General features: G+C 22.2%; 3 protein-coding genes across 6 annotated transcripts in view; 2 read left to right on the forward strand and 1 right to left on the reverse strand.

Annotated features, from left to right (window-relative positions):
• Window positions 1–13813, forward strand: part of LOC127288862 (venom acid phosphatase Acph-1-like) — a 32298-nt gene that overhangs the window by 12211 nt on the left and 6274 nt on the right. The window contains exon 1 of one of the 2 annotated variants that reach the window (XM_051316558.1): window positions 11340–11460. The exons of the other annotated variant lie outside the window; for it this stretch is intronic. The gene's annotated coding sequence lies outside the window, so the exon portion shown is untranslated. Of the gene's footprint in view, window positions 1–11339; window positions 11461–13813 lie in introns of those variants that run through there. 2 annotated transcript variants of the gene reach the window in all.
• Window positions 1254–5516, forward strand: LOC127288859 (phenoloxidase-activating factor 2-like). Its single transcript, XM_051316550.1, has 6 exons — window positions 1254–2216; window positions 3069–3184; window positions 3934–4151; window positions 4338–4562; window positions 4644–4842; window positions 5127–5516. Exons 1-6 carry the CDS (start codon window positions 1898–1900, stop codon window positions 5325–5327), a joined length of 1278 nt encoding a protein of 425 aa, XP_051172507.1. The 5' UTR covers window positions 1254–1897; the 3' UTR covers window positions 5328–5516.
• LOC127288860 (venom acid phosphatase Acph-1-like) lies at window positions 6298–13455 on the reverse strand. 3 transcript variants are annotated; one of them, XM_051316553.1, is made up of 6 exons: window positions 13431–13455; window positions 8581–8679; window positions 7524–7792; window positions 7135–7418; window positions 6681–6883; window positions 6298–6524 (listed from the first exon to the last, which is right to left on the reverse strand). In XM_051316553.1, exons 2-6 carry the CDS (start codon window positions 8587–8589, stop codon window positions 6387–6389), a joined length of 903 nt encoding a protein of 300 aa, XP_051172510.1. In that variant the 5' UTR covers window positions 8590–8679; window positions 13431–13455; the 3' UTR covers window positions 6298–6386. The 3 variants fall into 3 exon arrangements, with proteins under 3 accessions (XP_051172510.1, XP_051172509.1, XP_051172508.1); XM_051316552.1 differs by lacking the exon at window positions 13431–13455 and adding an exon at window positions 10027–10174; XM_051316551.1 differs by lacking the exon at window positions 13431–13455 and adding an exon at window positions 8876–9302.

Genomic DNA, 13813 nt, shown 5'->3' on the forward strand with positions numbered 1-13813 from the left:
TAAAAAATCATATTGTTTTATAATTGCAAATTAAAAAACAATATTGCCCTTTTCCTTCCTTATTAACGTCTTTTATTTCTCTCACAATATATATATATTGAAATAAAAAAAACAGAAAAAAAGAATTCATGCTATTATTAATAATGTGGTCACACTTAAATTTGGTATACGGTCTAATTTTTTTTTCTAAAATAGAGGATGTTACAGCAATATATATATATATATATATAGTTACGTAAATTTCAACGCGAAAAAGACACAATTGTTTTTTAATTTTTTTAAATACAATATTTAACAAAAAATAATATAGAAAAAAATTTTTATAAATTATTAAATTGTATTTTAATAATTTACTTAAAATTTTAAGCAATTATTATTATTATTATTATTGTTATTATTATTTAAATTTAATAATAATAATATTTGTAAAGAATATACCTATTTAATGTTACAAAAATTTTTTAATTCTTTAATAAATGAAGTTTAGAAATTCAAAAATTATAACCTTAATTATTTATTTAAATTTATTCTAAACAATTTTGAAAACGTTTTATTAAAATAAATTTAAAAAAATTATTTATTTGAAATAAATTTTATTTTATTGAAATTAGAATTTTTTTTTCCTAAATCAAAATTTTCTTTTCTGTTTTAGAAAGAATTTTTACTTGAAACAAACAAATTTGTTTTTATTTGAAATAAATAAATAAAATAAATAATTAGGTAAATATAGTCATTATTTTTAAAAAATGAAGATAAAGATTAAAATTTTATTTTTGTCAGTCAAAATTTTTGATTCAATAAATAATAAAATTGAATTATTAAATTTTTTATTTAATATAAAATAACAAATTGTAACAATAAATATAATAAATAATTAATATTTAAAAAAATTATTCTATTCTCTCATTTTTTATTCTTTTTTCATTGAAATTTTATTTACACAAGTTGTTATCAAAAATTATGAATTATTATTAATGTTTATACATAAATTGCAAATATAAATTAATAATTTTTTTCGTCAGATAAAAAAATTGATATTTAAAAAATAGTTTTTATTTAATAAAAGAAATAATATATATATATATAATTTTCTTTGAATTTTGAAAAATTTAAATTGCATATTTATTTTAAATAATAAACTATATAATTATTTATTATCACGTTCTTTAATCAAATAATAAAATGTGTTAAAAAATGTTAGAATTAAAAAAAACATACCTACAACTCCTGATAAGATCTAACTTTAACTGCCGATAAAATGTTCTTTTCCAAAATAATATGATTGAAAATTTGTTTTAACTAAAAGGAAATTCAAAAAAAAAAATAATAATAATAACGTAAAAATTTATAAAAAGTGGAGTTGCGGATCAGTGAAAGTATTACGTTTTCTATTCACTTATTATATGAGCAAGAGCACCTAAAAAGGTGACAAAAAAAAATGATTACGTAATTTTTGAATGATCTATAACCTACATATATACTATGAAAAGAAATGAAAAGTAACAATATTTTGAGGTGAACCCTAAAGTTCATGGTTAAGTAATTATTACCGTCATTTCCTCAATTTTTGGCCAGGAAAATTAAACCAAATTAAAGTGACCCAGTTCTATATCTATTGAATAACATAAATTTCTACTTTTTTATTTCCTCAATTTTTTTTTTTTTTTTTTTTTTTTTAATAATTTAATTATTATAAAGAATGAAAAATCAACAAAGAAGGAAAAAGAAGGGGGTGGAAAAATGAATGACATTTTATCTATATAAATAAAAGTCGAAGTTTAGATATATTCATCATTCGGGAACATTTACTCGTAAAGTGTAAAAAAAAATATATATATATATAAAAATTAGAAATATTTTTTATCCAAAAAGAATAACGTGAAAAAAATTTTTAATTATGAAAAAAATTGTATTTTTATTATTTTTTGCATATCTTGTGAGTGAAACATTTTGCTTTACAAATTTATTTGATGGCTTACATATAATGCCATTTAAAAAAGTAAAAAGACATGGTCGCGATGGTACAGCAGCTCCATTAGTTTTAAATGATTCAAAAACAGAAACTGAAGCTACATCACCTCAAGAGAATGAAGATGAAGAAATGGAAACACAATCGCCACTACAACCAATACTACCACTAAAACCAATACTACCACCACAACCAATACCACCATCAGAACCAATATCACCACCAAACATTGTAGACAGAAATGATGGTATGGTATTTTTTTATGTATATAAGTTTTTTTTATATTTTAATAAAATTTTCTTTTTTTAATTTCTTATAATTACACGGAAAAAAGTACCTAGTTCGTGAAACTTTTGTAAACTATAGTTGTTCACTTTTAGATGGGGCCAAAGTTTGGAAATCTTTCATTAACTTTTTTCAATATTCCACAAACTTTTTTTTGTACGCGTGCGCAGACATTGATTGTCATGAAGGGAGTGATGAACGTTTGTGAAATCTTGAAAAAAGTTAATGAAAGATTACCAAACTTTATTGGGACCGTCCAAAAGTGAAAAACTAATTTACGAAAGTTTCGCGAACTATTTTTTTCCGTGTAGATATTAATTTTAGGATATATTAATATTAAATTATATAAATTTTAAAATTATAGTTATTAGGTCTACAGACTGTTTGATTGGATCTCAATTTAAAAAAATATATTTATATAAATTTTATCTAGTGAAATATTAAAAATTAATTAATAACTTCTTTTTTGTCGGTAATTATTAAAAATAATAAATTCAAAAATTTAAAGAAGTTTTTTTATTTAAGTATTATTTTTAATTTTTAAAGAAATACTTTTTTATAACTATAAACGTAATAATTAGAATTAAATTTTATTCCTTATTTTATTTTTTATGAAAAACAAAAATACTTTAATTGTTATTATTATTATTATTATTATTATTATTTCTGAAAGTACATATTACAATTAACAAATTTGAAAATTTAATCATTTTTAAAAAATTTTATCTAAAATTATTTGATTATTTTCAATTTTATCATTATTATTGTTGCTAATAAATTATTAATTATTAATGTTAAAATTTTTGTTTTCTAGATTCATCTCCTAAAAATATGAATTGTAGATGTATACCAGATAGTACTAAATGTGATGGTGTTAAAAAAGACAATGGTGCTAGATGGAGAAGATGGGATTTACGAATTGTAAATGATGTAAGTAATTTAGAGGGACTCATGCCTATGTTCTAAAAATCATTAGTTAGAATTTTCATTTTATGGAATTTCATTTGTCATAATTATTTTTGAGTAAAAATTTTTATTTGTTCGAATTAGTATTTTGCTGAATTTTCATCAAAACGATTTTCTATATTACAAAATTTTTATATAACCGAAAATTCACTTCACAGAAATTTTATTTTTTCGAATTTTTATTTACTCGAATTTTCATTTTATTCTTTCAGATAAATTTTTATTTGTTCAAATTATTATTTGATATAATTTCCATAGAATCGATTTTTCATACTATAGAATTTTTACTCAACCGAAAAATCATTTAACAGAATTTTAAATTGATAGAATTTTCATTTGTCCGAAATTGCAAATGACCGAATAAACAATCGATTTTGGCGCGATTTTTAAAATCAACCAATCACAATTTTATGGATAATTTTTGATTGGTTGATTTTAAAAATCGCGCCAAAATCGATTGTTTATTCGGTCATTTGCAATTTCGGACAAATAAAAATTCTATCAATTTAAAATTCTGTTAAATGATTCTTTCGTTTAAGTAAAAATTTTGTGGTATGAAAAATCAGTTGTATGGAAATTATATCAAACAATAATTTCCAGTCAATTTTATAAAATTTTTATAGAAAATTAAAAAAAAAAATTTCATAAAGTTTGTTTAAATTATTTATGAACGATTTCTTAAAAAAAAAAAATTTGTTTCCTTTTTCTTTTAGGAAGATTGTAATCCAAATGAAATATATTGTTGCTCAGAAAAGACATGTGGACAGAGAAAAATTTTCAATAATAAAAATCAACAATCAGAAAAATATGCTCACTATGGTTCATATCCTTGGCATGCTGAGATTTTAAGTCAAGATAATTCATTTATTGGAAGTGGAGTTCTCATAAGTCCAAATTATATACTTACTGTTGCTCACAAAATTGTTGGCTTGTGAGTTAAAAAAAAAAAATTTATTCTAATGATTTATTTTACAAAAAAAAAATTTTTTGTATTTTTTACCCACCTACATGCGGAAGCATGAGGGAAAAAAATTTATTTTTTATTAAAAAAACATTTCAATTATTATTAATTAAAATCTACATTTTATAATATTTTTTCAAAATTATATATTTACAGAAACAATAATTTCAAAATAGTGTTTGGTTCATGGAATACAACAAATAAAAATGAAAAAGTTATTGTTGCAATGGCAGAGTCAACGAAAATTCACGATGGTTATGATTCAGAATCTCTAGAAAATGATATAGCTATTATTAAAATTAATCAGAAATTAATGTATAATATTGATTCTAATATTAATGCAGCTTGTCTTCCAGAAAGAGACGTTTTACCAAATACTCAGTATGTGTATATTTATATTATAAATTCTTTTAATTTATTCTTTTTTTTTGTAAATGCTTATATTTTTTGTTAATATTATAGATGTTGGACTGCTGGTTGGGGAAAATCTAATTTCATTTATGATAATTATGAACATGTTTTAAAACAAGTATCTCTTAATATAATAAGTCAAGACGAATGTGAAAAGAAATTGAAAAAAACTAGACTTGGCGAAGAATTTATGTTAAATAAAAATAGTTTTATTTGCGCTGGTGGAGAACAAGGAAAAGATTCATGCACGGTAATAATAATAATTTATATAAAAGTGTGATTCCAGGTGAGATTTTGACTTTTTCGGAGTAGGTTAACCGATTGCAATGAAACTTTGGAATTGAATTGAATATATATAACAAAATTCCAAAGTTTCATTGCAATCGGTTAACCTACTCCGAAAAAGTTAAAATCTCACCTGAAATCGCACATAATATTAAATTTTATTTCAATAAGTATTTCTATAAAATATAGTGAAACATAATTAAAAATTTGTGTTTATAATAATATTATAAAAATAATTTTCAATTATAGGGTGACGGAGGTGGTGCACTTGTATGTAAAAATGAATTTGATCGATTTGAAGTTGTTGGCTTAACTTCTTGGGGAATTGGTTGTGGAGAACTTGATGTTCCAGGTGTATATATTAATGTTAAATCTTATCTCAAATGGATAGAAAAAGCAATGAATCCAGGAAGAAAATTGCAATTAAATCCTAGATCAATGCCATTGTAATTTTTCTCTTTGAATAGTCAAATTGTCCAAAAGCTGTTTTTATAATGTTTTATTTTGTTTTTAAATGAAAAAAAAAGAAAAACATTATCTAAATGCTATTTAGTATTAAATTACTCTTCGTTTTAATATAGAAATTATATTTTTTAAAAATTGTACTTAACAAAATATAATGTACAACGGATGAAGAGCCTTAGAATAGTGTAGCAAATTTTTAAAATAAGAATATTAAATATATTAATGTGCTTATTTGACTTAATGAAGAATAAAGACTAATTACATTTAAAAAAAAGTTTACATTTATTTTCTTATTCACAGAGATAAAAAAAAAATTAGAGAGCATTATACTAGTTGAGTAACTCAAAAAATCACAAATCCTTGGACATTATAATTAAAAAACCTATTTTACTTTTGATTCTTATATTTTCCTTAATATTTATTTGCAAATATATTTTTGAAATTTATTTACGTAATATTTTGACAGCACAATTAAATTACATTCATTCAATTAAATAAGAAAGAAAAGAAAAAATATTTTCTAACCAACAAAAATTTTCTAATGCAATTCAGTAAGATGAATGAAATCGAATTCTAAAATTGCTACTTATTGACGATTATTATCAATTTTGTCAATTTTTGATTTTAATCTCAGTTATTCCTTTACTTTTTGAACTTCGCCGATATTTATTTAGAAAGATCGCTTTGTTTAATTTTCGTCGAAAATACTCGTGTCACAATCACACGAATCATGAAATGTCTTGATGTTGTCAAGTACTGCTGGAGTCATAAAGTTACTAAATTTTTACTTGAGCAGGGTGTGGTAGTTGACGAGAATTATGATAAATGGCGACTGTGGGGGGGGGGGTAATGGAAACTAACCGAACTAATTTTCTTCAATCTTTTTCAGTTCTTTTATTACTAAATGAAACAGGAAATATCATTGAACCACCGAAGCGGACAAAATAAATATAAATTTTGTTTGTTTAGTTATTTCTCTATTTTTAAGACGTATAACACAATAAAAAAAAAATTTCTCACAATCAAATTATTTATAATACAGATCTATAAACAATTAATTTCATCATCAGATGGAAAAATGTCCAATATCGAATATAAAAAATTATCTAACGGACAAGGTGAAGTACAGTTTGGAATTTGTAATTCCCTTATTTCATGTGGTACTCCCAAGTAATGTAATATCTGTTTAGAAAACAAGGCATAATTTATTATTTTATTTTCTCTTATCGAAATATAAATAATAGTTTATATATAAAAAGTAAAAAAAAAAAAAAACCCAAAGTATATATAAAAATAATATATTTTTACTAATTCAAGAATTCGATTTTAAAAACTTACTTTTACAAAGTAATTGTTATTCAATTGTAGAAGTTCTATAATTACAGCACTGGAAAATTCTGGTGCATGCGGTTCAACAAGATTCAATGCAGCTAATAAACCATAAATATTAATATCATGACTACTGTATAAAAAAATTTTTTCCTTCTTTTTGTTATTGACTGCATCTGACATGTCTTTCATAATTTTTTGAACTAAAGGTCCTGAAATGATTTAAAATCTAATTAACAATGTTGTTTATTTTTATTTTCAATAATTTTAAATAAAATCAAAATTTGAATTTATACAGGGTGTTTTTATGTTCCGGACACCCTAAAACCTTTTTTTTAATCTCATTTTTTTTTCGTTGTTTAAACAAAAAAGAAAGTGAAATTAAAAAAAAATTATTAGGGGATCCGGAACATAAAAATCAAGCTGTATATTATTATATTAAATAATAATTCCCGTTAAAAACCTGAATTGATTCGTTGTAAACGTTTATTGTAATTTAAAATTTCCAATCTTGTTAATGCTGCTTCTAAAAATTGGCTATTATCTAAATATTCATTAACCCATGATGGTAATTCAAAATCCATAAATTTTAAACATATAAGATCACAGTAAAGTGTAAAAATATCTCTAGTTGTCGTTATATTTATTCCAGTTAATTGTGTTAAATTTTGAGTTAAATTTTCATAACTCTTCAATTTTTTTTTTACTTCTGGTAATTGTAAAACTTTATTATGTTCTTCTTTACTTCTTTATATATGGAAAATAAATAATAAATTATTATTATTGTTATAGTGAAATGAATATGATATTGTAATTTGCAGAAACGAAATTATCAATTATATTTGAACTTACGAATTACAAATATATACACGATTAAGAAGAATATCTTGTCCCTCTGGAACATAATTTATTGGAATAGGTTGCCAATTTAAATTATTTTTCCATTTTTGCAATTCATTTGGAGGATATAAACCAGCTAAGACGAGTTGTAGAGTCATTTTTGTACGTTCAAAATTAGTACTTCGTGCATAAATTTCATCTTCAATATAAGTAGTTCCTAAAAATTCGTTGTACATTAAACGAAGTAATTCTCCAAATTTATATGAACGCAATTTTCCTTTCTGTAAAATAATTTATTTTTATTGGAATGTTATACTTTTGATGTAACAATGTATAATTCTATTTCAATCTCTTTTTATCTCTTTTTCATTCTTTTTCATCTGTTATTTTACTTTTTTATTCTTTTTACCATTTTTGATACTGTTTTATCTTTTTGCGCAAATAATTTGATTCTACCTAGATAGCACGTAAGCTTGCAGCAATCTTGCGGCAAGCTTGCCGCAAAATATTGCCAACCTTGCACGGCAAACTTGCCGCAAGCTTCAAATGTCCCACCTGACCCAAGGTAAGCTCAACAAAAGATTGCAGTGTAAAGTTACTGCAAGATTGCACAATAAGATTATCGCAAGATTGCTCAGTAAGCTTGTACGTTAAGCTTGTAGCAAGGTTGGTGCAAGGTTGCCAAATAACCTTGCTTTGAACCTAAAAATTTTTTTTTAATGTTTCGTCAAATTACATAATTTTATTACATAAATTAGACGTTAAATTTACAAAAAAAATTTTAGGTTCAAAGCAAGGTTATTTGTCAACCTTTCACCAACCTTGCTACAAGCCTGCCTTGCAAGCTTACTAAGCAATCTTGCGATAATCTTATTGTGCAATCTTGCAGTAACCTTACACTGCAGTCTTTCGGTAAGCTTACCATGCAAGCTTGGGTCTGGTGGAACATTTAAAACTTGCGGCAAGTTTGACGTACAAAATTTGCAATATTACGCGGCAAGCATGCCGTAAGGTTGCTGCAAGTTTACATGCTATCTGTGGATGTAGAATAAAAAAAAATTTTACTTACATTGGTCATTGCTGCCAACTTCACAGGATAATAACTTTGATTGATGCCTTTTAAATTAGGGTACACCCATTCTGGTGTACGATCTCCATGTCTAAATATCTATTGAAATAAAATATTATTAATATAAAATTATTAATAATAATAATTATAATAGTATTATTATATTATTAATATAAAATTTTTCGAAAATTTTAACAATTTCTCTGACAATTCGTTATACATAAAGGTATATAAATGGCACGACACCATTTGGTAAATTGAGTTTTTAAAATTAAATTAAAATTAATTAACTCACCACATTAACTAATTTAACTTCAAAATTAGAATCATTTTTAAAACATAATACACAATCAATAATAGAAACAATAATTAATAACTTTAATACAAAATACGTAACTAACAACATGTTCTTTATTTAAAATCTTTAGAATTTTAAAAGAAAAAAAAAAATTTTAATTAGAAATTAGAAATAAAATTATATTAAATAAATCATTTAATTATTCTGGTAGTAATATTTGACAATTTTTTTTACTATATTTTACTAATTCATATATAATTAAAATTAACAATAATTAATTGAAAAAAAAATTATCCATTATTAATAAAAAAAAAAAATTTGATAATGAATATAAAAAAAATAAAATACGAAATTCTTTTTTTTCCTTCTAAGTCACATTATTTTCTTATTATCACTATACAGCAGCCAAATTTATTGGAAAACTGATATTATTTTACAAATTATAGCAATTCAATCGATCAATTATTTCCCAATATAATTTCCTAATGTAAATCTAATCTCTAATAATGTTTTTGGACAAAGTTCACGATAAACTAAATATCTATATATATATATATATATATATATGAGTTCAGAAAGAAGATAATACTGTTAAAATTATATGCATTCATTGCAACTGCATGTTATATATATACATACAAACTAGTTCAAAAATTAAAAAAAATAAAATAAAATACTCGTTTATTATGTGGAACATAATAAACAGAATTACTGGATATAACATTAGGCCCAAAGAAATGATATATTTTTCTCACACAGCCTAATAAATATTTATTAGATTCAAATAAATTTTTATTTAATTTAAATAAAAAATTATTATTAACTCTAAATAAATAGGCTTTGAGTTTATTTAACTCAAATATATTTTATTTGGTTCAAAGAAAACATTTCTTTGGGTGTAAAACTTTCAAAAATTGTGATATTTTGTTGTATTAATTGTTAAACAATATTTAAAAATTAATATATATAAAATAAGAGGGTTAAGTGTTACACGTCACATTTTGGATTTTCCATCAATTTCCAACTATTTAATAATAATTATATAATTAATTATAATTTTTTTTTAGAATTATTTTAAAAAAATAAAAACCTTGAAACCCGATGAAAAATCCGAAATGTGACGTCACACCTAACTTCAAATTATCTACCCAGATAGCACAACAATTTGACACAATTTATATTCTTGATTCAAGAGGATTTTCGCAAAAGGAATTTTCCTCTATTTTCAAAAACATTTTTTTCTGTATTGGGATCTGAAATACTGCGATACGCCATCTAGTGACGACCCCGTTGTGTCAGCCATTTTTCGTTTCAACCTTTTTAAAATATATGTAGAAGAAAGAGATAAAAAATCAAGATGGCTGACGCAACGGGGTCAGTTTCCCTATAATTCCCTGATTTCAGATCCCAATAATAATAGTAGTAATAATAATAATATTAATAATAATGTTATTATTTTATATTATATTATATTTTATTATTTATTATTATTACAATAATTATTATAATTATAATTATAATAACAGTTTTAATAATAATAATTATTATTATTATTGTTATATAATATTATAATATATAGTATATATACACGGAAAAAAAGAAAAAGTAACTTTTACTACTTTAAAAGTAAAATTGGACCTGTCCGAAGTTTCTGCGCATCTCTGGTAACTTTTACTCCAAAAATAGTAAAATTTGCTCCAGAAATAGTAAAATTTACTCCAGAAATAGTAAAAATTATTAAAAAAATAGTAAATTTTACTATTTTTTGAGTAAAAGTTGCCAGAGATGCGCAGAAACTTCGGACAGGTCCAATTTTACTATGAAAGTAGTAAAAATTGCTTTTTCTTTTTTTCCGTATATATATATATAGAAATACACGTGGATTGAATGATTTCTAACAAAACGTGTCAATAGAACTAAATAACATAAAACTATTGTCAAATAAATAAAGTAAATAATTGAATTTGTTTAAATATATGAATTAAATATATTCAATTACTTACTTTATTTATTTGACAATAGTTTTATGTTATTTAGTTCTATTGACACGCTTTGTTAGAAATCATTCAATCCACGTGTATTTCTATATATATATATATATATATATATATATATATATATATATATTTGTCATTTAGAATAAAATAACATTTTATATAACTTTAAGATCCGCATAGTACAATATTTACATTATATTGTTAATTTAAATAAAAAGTTAAAAAAAATGATAAAGTTTCTATGTACAGAATGTTTTTTTTTGTTCTTTATGAATATATAAAATAAATTTACATACAGCCACGCGCAATAAATTTTCCATAACATATATATATATAAGCACACGATATTGTTTGATATTGATTATAATAATTTATGAAAATTTATTGCAACACTTAATAAAATATAACTCTTTTATAATTATTATAATAACTTAAAAAAATATTTGATTTATAATAAATTATTCTTTTTTTCCAATAAAAAAATCCGCATATTTAAAGCGAAATCGACGACATTTTTCAGACACACTTCACTTTTCTTATCTAGTTAACATATAAAGTTAATTATAGTGGCGAAAAAAAAGTTTTGTAAGTATAAATAGAAAAACTTTAAAATAGAATATTTTTAAATTAGTTTTACTTTTATTTGACTATTTTAATATTTAATTTAATTTTATTTGTTAAAAAATAGAAGGCTTTTTTTTAAATAAGAATCAAATTAATTGAAATTAAATTAAAAGTTTTGAATTTAGTCGCATTTTTTTCAAATTTTGGAAAAATAGAAAAAAAACTAATTCTTTTTTATTCTCAAAAATTGTTTTAAAAATTATTCATGAAATAATAAATTAATTATTAAAATAATGTAAAAATTAAAAATTTCTAATGCAGAAACATTTACTCGTTTGATGAATAACATTTGTGTGACATTTTTTAAATTTTCTTTTAAGCAAAGAATTAAAATTTGAAATTTAAAATTAAAATTTTTATAACATAAACAAAAAAAATTAATTCTGCTACATTTTTTAAAAAATTTTTTCATCTCCATAAGAAAAGAATTGAAAAAAAACAAATTTTATTCTATTACAAAAAAAATATATTTCAAAAAAATGAAATATTTTTTCCAATTTCATTGAATTCCTTCTTTTTTTTAAATTTAATGAGAAAAAAAACTGGTATCGATTCTGTTATTTGCTTTCTTTTAGATATTTTTATCAAAAGGAAATTAAAATGAATAGAAAATATCTTATCTTGTGACGCTTTCAATTTGGGGATTCCACACATAAATTTTGATACCTTCAAAATCACATAATTCTTTAGATTAGTTTAATCAGTAGTTTGTTGATGATTAGAAAAAAAAAATTATATTCCAGGTGAAAAATTTAATTCGACAGAATAGAGCAAAGTTAACAAAAAAAGAATAAGAAAAAATTTTGAGATATTAATTAATTAATAAAAGTTAATACAGAAAAATATTTTTTGATTTTCCAAAAAAAGATGGTTAAATTTTGAATTTTTTGAAAAAATTTTCTACATCATTCGTAAGAGAAGGAAAAAATAATATTTCGAAAAAAAAAAAAATTTTTTATTTGGATCACTTCAGGAATTTTGCCCAAAAAACTCTCTCTTAAATAAAAGTCAATAATTTTAAACAAAAAACAGAGGTACGAGAAATAATTTATATATATATATATATATACATATATATATTTCTAAAAAAAGTACTTCCTATACTATTCAAAATTGGACCGGATATATGCCGGAAAGATGATTGATATTAAATACAAAGCAGTGTCGAAATATTAAAACTCGGATATGGTCGGCATACAATCAGAAGTACAGTGAGGGGGAGAAAAAATACCTGCGTGGAAAAATTAATTTTTATTCCACAATTTTTAATCGATTTAGAAAATTGTTTTTAAAATAATAAAATTATGTTTAAAAAAATTTTTTTTTCTCAATTTATTAAATTTTTAACATCAACAATTTTTTTTTTTTTTTTTTTTTGCTTTAAATACCGTTTTTTATTTGAAAGTAATAATTGTACTGATAGTAGCTAAAATTATTAAAATAATGTACTAATATAATGTTTATAACTATATATATATTGTTTATAACAATTTTACTAATTTTTCTAAAATATTGTACATTTAAGAAAATATTTAAAAAGAACAAATCTTAAACACCTAAAAACAAACAGACTGTGTATTTGTTAATTAGAGTTTGTTTAAACAATGTCAAACTAAAAAGAATGAAGATAAAAAAGTATGTTTCGTTAATCGTAATCAATAATAAATGTTTGTTGCAAAATGAAATTTTTATTAACTTTCTTAGAAGAAACTGAGAATTATAAATTGTTTATAACATAACAAAACAATTATTTATAATAATAAATGTTATTGATATAATCTTTTATATTAGAAAGACTGAAAATTACATATATTAAATTAAATTGCTTAATGTTAGTATAATTTTAGCAAAAATAGTTTTTGTCCACTTAATTTGTTTATATAACAAATGTAAAAAAAATTTAAAATTGTATATATCGGATTCCCGCTTACTTTGGATATTTATTCTTGCCCCTTAAAATCCGTTTTATGTGAATGTCTGTATACCTAAGTTTGATACAACGGAAATAAAAAAAATTTTCATGAAACTTTTCCTAAAAATCAGTTTTCTGCAAATTATTGCCGCACATTATGTTTTAGCATAAAAGTAATTTCAAAAAGAGAAAGAATACAAAATTCTGCGTAATTTAAAAAAAAGTTAAACTCTATACCTCAAAAATTGTCCGAGATATTACTTTCTCAAAAACCCGTTTTTGCCCCTGATTTTAGCAAAAAAAATCCGGTATTTTTTAGTTTTTCGGTTTTTGAACATTTCTACTAATTATTTTTATACTACTATTTTTTCAATAAAAAAATACTAATATTTATGATTTATT

This window comes from Leptopilina boulardi, unplaced genomic scaffold (genome assembly GCF_019393585.1).
Source record: "Leptopilina boulardi isolate dan_hultmark-lab unplaced genomic scaffold, ZJU_Lbou_2.1 LbouV2_396, whole genome shotgun sequence".
NCBI lineage: Eukaryota > Metazoa > Arthropoda > Insecta > Hymenoptera > Figitidae > Leptopilina > Leptopilina boulardi.